The sequence below is a fragment of the Electrona antarctica genome, assembly GCF_951216825.1.
Source record: "Electrona antarctica genome assembly, chromosome: 3".
Taxonomy (NCBI): Eukaryota; Metazoa; Chordata; class Actinopteri; order Myctophiformes; family Myctophidae; genus Electrona; species Electrona antarctica.
This window is the reverse complement of record NC_136808.1, coordinates 27907581-27915080: the sequence shown is the minus strand read 5'-3', so window position 1 is coordinate 27915080 and position 7500 is coordinate 27907581. Positions and strand designations below refer to the sequence as shown.

Sequence of the window (7500 nt, the reverse complement as noted above, 5' to 3'; positions counted from 1 at the left end):
CCTACAAATTCGGTTTGAAAGAATATTAATATTTTTTCCTGTCCTTTGTAATTGTGTATGAGAGAACATTAAACTATAGATATATAGCCTGCAGTGTCCTGTAGAAGAGAAAGAAAAGGTACAGGGATTTTTTTCCTTTTTTTTGTGCGTTGACCCGCCTCGCCCGCCCCACGACAATTGTGTCGGAATCTATAACCCGTCCGAGCGCTACGGTTCAACCCGCAGGTCCTGCAGGCTACGGGTCGGTCCGCGCGTCACTAATAAATATGATAACTGCACTGGGACGTGACTTGGTGTGAATGCTGCAGGTACACAAGGACAAGAAGGACAGACATTATGACTGGACTGGACTGGGTGAATTACAGAATAGTCTGCTATGCTGTTATGTCACAATCAGGAGGGGATTCCATTTTAGCTCCCTCTTGTTCCTCGTAAGGAACAAGAGGCATATTAGCCCTATCACTGTAACTATATGTAACAAAGTAACTGTTACTGTTGTTAAGTAGTGTCTAGTAATATTTACCGGTAAGTGAAGTAACAGTACTTCTACTGTACTTATATTCTAATACACACTCAATTAGCCATAAGGTGGCATATTGTAAATGTAGCTAGAACTGGGGATTCTTCAGAGCATACAGTGAATATTGTAAATGTATCTAGAACTGGGGATTCTTCAGAGCATACAGTGAATATTGTAAATGTATCTAGAACTGGGGATTCTTCAGAGCATACAGTGAATATTGTAAATGTAGCTAGAACTGGGGATTCTTCAGAGCATACAGTGAATATTGTAAATGTAGCTAGAACTGGGGATTCTTCAGAGCATACAGTGAATATTGTAAATGTAGCTAGAACTGGGGATTCTTCAGAGCATACAGTGAATATTGTAAATGTAGCTAGAACTGGGGATTCTTCAGAGCATACAGTGAATATTGTAAATGTATCTAGAACTGGGGATTCTTCAGAGCATACAGTGAATATTGTAAATGTATCTAGAACTGGGGATTCTTCAGAGCATACAGTGAATATTGTAAATGTAGCTAGAACTGGGGATTCTTCAGAGCATACAGTGAATATTGTAAATGTATCTAGAACTGGGGATTCTTCAGAGCATACAGTGATTAAGTAATTAATTTGTAATGACAATCTCTTGTTCATGGTAGAAGTGCTTAATTCATGGCATTAGATGGGTAACTACTGTGCTTGACATTAGATGGGTAACTACTGTGCCTTGATCGAATGTATCTCTATGTCTCTCGCGAATAATTCTGGGTAAATAGAAATGTTTTCCATGTTACAGAAAACGGGAACGGGTTGTTTACTGGTCTTGCAAACCAACAAATTTGATTAATCCTAATTATAATAAAAGCCTATTGAGTCATTGCTGTGGCTAATGCAATGACAAAGCACTGGAATACTTAAGTACGTGAGAGGGAATATTTCCATAATGATGCTGTGCAAGTAAACAAAGTAATTGAATTCTAGGATGTCCTGTCAAAATCAACACAGAACACATGCACGCACGCATGCACGCATGCACGCACACACTCTCACTCACACACACACACACACACACACACACACACACACACACACACACACACACACACACACACACACACACACACGCACACACACATCCTTACATTTGCTGGTCTACAGAAACAGATGTTTTTAAATACCATTGGTTCACACTCCAGCAGGGAGCAGGCACCTAGGGAGGAAGTGAAAAACGTTCATCCTCTGTTTTGTCTGTGATGCAAGCATGTACACACACACACACACACACACACACACACACACACACACACATATATCCACACGTGCATGCAGCCATGCACACACCCGCCCTGTTGCTAAATAATAAATCAGCCCCCTGCCATAGCCCATCCAGGCAGAAATGGATCATGGTTGTCCAGGACAAACCTGTTTATTTGGCCACGGTCAGGCATGAGTGGGGCTTGTTATCGATCTCTGTAGTAACAGTAGAGGACATTGTTTTGAGAATCCATTGTGTCCGTTAGTGCTGCGGGGAACAGTTGTATCGATGGAAGAATATGGGCTCTGGAACTTCAAACCAATGTCAGCCTACATACTGTAGGTAGCAGACAGGGACCTCCAACATACTGTAGGTAGCAGACAGGGACCTCCAACTCCACAAGGACTATATATCTGTGCTGTATGTATCATTCTCAGTTGTGAAAACTGCCTTAAACTGCCTTCTGTATGTTCATCATATGCAAACAAAGTGTGCTCCTCAGAGTATATATATATATATCTGCCAGGCTGAGATGTGTCCATGTTTAGCTACAGACTGACAGATAGACAAGACGGACGGATGGACACATGGGGAGGGTTGAAAAACAAATCTCTGCCTCCTGGCCTGGCAGCCAAGCAGAGATAATTGTGTATTTTTCCTCTATTTTCACATTTGTATTTTTCCTCTATTTCATATTTCGGCATGATAATTGTGGAGGTCTGAGCTTGTGACATATGACAAGTGCAGCCTATATCAGGACTCAACCATCATGAGCTGTAACGATCACTTGTTAGCATGTTTGTCTGTGTATTCTCTTTTTGTACCTTCACTGTGCTCAGTGACCCTTAACTGATTATCTCTCTGTTCCTGTCTCCCCCATGTCAATGTCTTTCTTTCCCTCTCTCTCTCTCTCTCTCTCTCTCTCTCTCTCTCTCTCTCTCTCTCTCTCTCTCTCTCTCTCTCTCTCTCTCTCTCTGACTCCGTAGCTCCCAGGGAATGTGAGGAAGATGAGTTTCACTGTCAGAATGGCTACTGCATTCGCAGCCTGTGGCACTGTGACGGAGACAATGACTGTGGGGACAACAGTGACGAGCAGTGTGGTAGGCAGCGCACGCACGCACTGTACACACTGTACACACTGTACACACTGTACACACTGTACACACTGTACACACTGTACACACTCACAAAATAATTTATAGACCTACTGTAATAGTACACACAGTACTTGTGCTGTGCCCACAGATATTTGTCTTGTTGTGTGTATTTTACACACTAAAGAATGCATACACACACACACACACACACACACACACACACCCTGCACTTGTTTGTGCTGAATGGAACACGCTAATGCACAATCTCAGTCTAAATGGACCCTTATGGGTTTGTAACTCCTTACAAATCAAACCAAATGGGCCTATTTGGTTCCATTTGTAGACTTTCAGAGTTCAATTAACAGTGAATCCGTGTAGATTGGGGTCCGAGAGATTAAAAAAAAATCATCAAATTGGGGTCCATGGCCTAATGTATATCAAACTGGGAGTCCTTTAAAATTAAAAGGTTGATAATCACTGTTATACACGGTTGACATACAATTACCCTTGACTGACATTGGTGTTCTGCTTGTGTGTTGCAGACATGCGCAAATGTTCGGACAAGGAGTTCCGCTGTACGGATGGCAGCTGCATCGCTGAACACTGGTACTGTGACGGGGATACGGACTGCAAGGATGGCTCTGATGAGGAAAACTGCCGTAAGTTGTGCTGTGCCCAGTTAAACAGAAGGCTTTCCTGAACGTTTAGAGCAGGATTGTGGCCAAACAGAGGGGATTGAAAGGGAGTGTGTGTGTGCGTGCGTGCGTGCGTGCGTGCGTGCGTGCGTGCGTGCGTGCGTGCGTGCGTGCGTGCGTGCACACTTTCACTTGTATATTTTACACTATGCCTTCTGCGTGCATCTCATAATGTCCAATCTCCAAATGTTCATTTTGTTTTAACATAAAAATTATCTGATAAAATTGCATTAATGAGTTAACCTTAACCCTCACCAAACAGGTTGGTGCTCTCAGAAAGGACAAGTGACGAATTATCCACAACGCTAAATGTCATTAAACACACGCTTCTCAGTTTACGGCGCAATGCAAATATGAGCCAGATAATATAAATATAAACAAAGTATAAAACAGCCTGACAAGCGGGCATCAATTCCTCCAGCTGGCACGCACCAGAGAGGCTACAGTGTGAGGGAGTGGGTGACCAGAGAGGCTACAGTGTGAGGGAGTGGGTGACCAGAGAGGCTACAGTGTGAGGGAGTGGGTGACCAGAGAGGCTACAGTGTGAGGGAGTGGGTGACCAGAGAGGCTACAGTGTGAGGGAGTGGGTGACCAGAGAGGCTACAGTGTGAGGGAGTGGGTGACCAGAGAGGCTACAGTGTGAGGGAGTGGGTGACCAGAGAGGCTACAGTGTGAGGGAGAGGCTACAGTGTGAGGGAGTGGGTGACCAGAGATGCTACAGTGTGAGGGAGTGGGTGACCAGAGATGCTACAGTGTGAGGGAGTGGGTGACCAGAGAGGCTACAGTGTGAGGGAGTGGGTGACCAGTGAGGCTACAGTGTGAGGGAGTGGGTGACCAGAGAGGCTACAGTGTGAGGGAGTGGGTGACCAGAGAGGCTACAGTGTGAGGGAGTGGGTGACCAGAGAGGCTACAGTGTGAGGGAGTGGGTGACCAGAGATGCTACAGTGTGAGGGAGTGGGTGACCAGAGATGCTACAGTGTGAGGGAGTGGGTGGTATTTGTTTCAAATGCTGAAGCATGGTTCTAATCCTACTTGTCTCCCTTTGTTTGTTTTCGGTCAAACATAAAAAAAAAAAAGCTAAATAGCGCTGGGCTGCTGAACTGGGACGTGTCCTTTCAACAATGTCATCGTCATTACATATCACATTACACGTTTCTCTTCTCGTGTGTGTGTGTGTGTGTGTGTGTGTGTGTGTGTGTGTGTGTGTGTGTGTGTGTGTGTGTGTGTGTGTGTGTGTGTGTGTGTGTGTGTGTGTGTGTGTGTGTGTGTGTGTGTGTGTGTGTGTGTGTGTGTGTGTGTGTGTGTGTGTGTGTGTGTGTGTGTGTGTGTGTGCACAGCATCTGATGTGATGGCAGCGACGTGCAGCGTTGAGGAGTTCCAGTGTGCGTATGGCCGCTGCATCCTGGACATCTACCACTGTGACGGAGATGATGACTGCGGAGACTGGTCTGATGAGTCCGACTGCTGTACGTACACACAAACACACCCACACACACCATCCACAGAGCTCTAACCCCCCCCCCCCCCCCATCTCTCCGCCACCCCGTTGTTGTTGACGTCCGACAACCGACTGTGTATTGCTGGGTTGGCGAGCAACGCCGCAGTACAACTGACAGCCTGTCACGACCGCAGTACAACTGACAGCCTGTCACGACCGCAGTACAACTGACAGCCTGTCACGACCGCGTACACACAGCTTATACCGCAACAGATTGTTGGCCACATACGCTTTTCAACACTCAACCAACGCAGATGTTGGGCCAGTGTGTGGGGGCCTCGAGACTTGAGATGTTATTGTACGAACACACACACACACACACACACACACACACACACACACACACACACACACACACACACACACACACACACACACGCACACACCCTCCTATGCAACATTAATTATGGTCAAACTGGCAGATTGGAGGTAAAAAGAAAAGTAGGTAGACAGCCTTTAACCCATTCAGAATGGGAACCCATTTTGGTGTTTTAAGCATTATGTTATACTTTAGCTATTGAAAATAGCAGATCTACAAGCTCATAGTGCGGCACAGAGACATTTTGTAGAAGACAGAAAAGACATTTTGTAGAATCGGTCTCAAGTCTAAATGGGCTTTCCTACGTCCAGCTTTATTTCCCCTTTATCTACCCCTTTTCTTCTTGTTCTCTACCTCTGAAACCCTCTTATGCTTTACGCTCTGTTTCTTCTGTTTCTTCTGTTTCTCTCTCTCTCTTTCTCTCTTTCTCTCTCTCTCTCTCTCTCTCTCTCCCTCCCAAACTCAGAGTACTGCTACATGCTGTCTCTCCCTGCTGGTTGACAGCTGCTGTTCACGCTCTGCCGCCACCATTTGTTGTCAGAGCTGAAATACTGTCACACACAGGCTATAGATGCACCACACGCACACGCACACACCATACGTATTGTACCTACAGTCATACCTACAGTACATCTAGTTGGTAATTTCACTATGAACCTCTGCCGTGGAATCGGAGTGTGATTTAGAATTATTTCGCAATTTTATTTCAAAATTGTGTCAAGATCGCAAACAGGAACACGCCAAGCTATGCCAATTTAGAATTTTCTAAAAACATCAATTTGTGTTCGTTCGTCTTTAAACAGTGTATACACTGTATATGAAGTATCTGTTATTGCAAACAGCTGTGCACTTGTTAACGCTTATGTAGATGAGCAACCAAGCCACAACCGTCCCATTTTGCCATAACCTCTTCGTCTTCAGCCATTATTTTGGATGTGCTCCCAGAGCACTCCAAAGTGTAGTGATTTCCGAATGACAAGAGAGCACTCTGGTGCCCTTGGAGAATTTCTTTTTTTTACATGAGTGTGCAAGAACTGAAGGATGAGGTGCAGTTTGATAAATGATAAATGGCGCTTTCTCCAAAAGCGCTTACAGCGTTCATTACATTCACCTATTCGCACACACGCACGCACGCACGCACGCACACATGCACAGCATTGCACACACATTAACACACCGATGGCAGAGGAAGCAGTTAGGGGTTCAGTGTCTTGCTCATGGACAGTTCAACAGTAACTCAGGGGGATCCGGTGATCAAACCGGAATCCCAAGCAGCCACTCTACCTCCTGAGCCACTGCGGTTTGATGTGTTGATGTTCTGTACCTTTTTACTGAGGAATTAGCCAGGTCATGTTATAGGCTCCCCCACCCCTCTCTCTTTCTCTGTCTACCAGCTCATCAAACCTCCTCGGTTGCTAACTAGCCTGGCCTCTGAAATATTTAACTTTTTTCCACCAGAGAGCTGAGTTGGTATCAAAGGCAAGCTGATTAATAAATAGACAAAAAACAGAAAGAGAGAGGGAGATGGAGAGAGAGAGAAACGCGGAGACACACAAAGAGAAAGATAGTTATTTTTAACATCCTCATGTTCATGTTATTTTGTTTTGCTTGGCCTGTTTTATTATTGTATTACATGTTCTATTATTGCACTGTGGATAGACTACGGTCTACCTGTTTTCTGGAAAGCACTTTGGGTCAACTGATGTTGTTTTTAAATGTGCTATATAAATATAATTGACTTAACTTGACTTGACTTGACATGTATCCATTTTTAACTCGAGAACCATAAGGTTCCATTTGGTTCCAATTGTACACTCTCAGAGTAAAACTTTAGCACATGGCTGTGGAGAGGAGGCATTCCACTGAGGCGGAGGACAGACCATCCTCACACTACATTCTTTGGCATGAGACTGTGTCTCTGGACACATGAAGGGAGCTTTGTGTTGGTGCAGTCTCGCTCTCTCCATTTCTCTATCTCTCTTTATCTTTATTTTCTCTATGCCCCTGTCCTTCTCTCTCTCTCATCGCTCTCTCCCTTCATCTCCCTTTCTTTATCTCTTTCAGTGTGTGTCTCTCTCTCTCTCTCTTTCGCTCTCTCTCTCGTTCTCTCTCTCTCTCTCGCTCTCTCTCTC

The 7500-nt window shown here is 44.9% G+C and overlaps 1 protein-coding gene across 3 annotated transcripts in view; it reads left to right on the top strand.

Annotated features, from left to right (window-relative positions):
- The window catches only part of lrp4 (low density lipoprotein receptor-related protein 4), a 117775-nt gene that overhangs the window by 75112 nt on the left and 35163 nt on the right, over positions 1–7500 (top strand). For all 3 annotated transcript variants that reach the window (XM_079496607.1, XM_079496606.1, XM_079496608.1), the window contains exons 4-6: positions 2746–2859; positions 3399–3515; positions 4889–5017. In XM_079496607.1, the coding sequence (XP_079352733.1) occupies positions 2746–2859; positions 3399–3515; positions 4889–5017 (360 nt within the window). The remainder of the gene's footprint in view (positions 1–2745; positions 2860–3398; positions 3516–4888; positions 5018–7500) is intronic.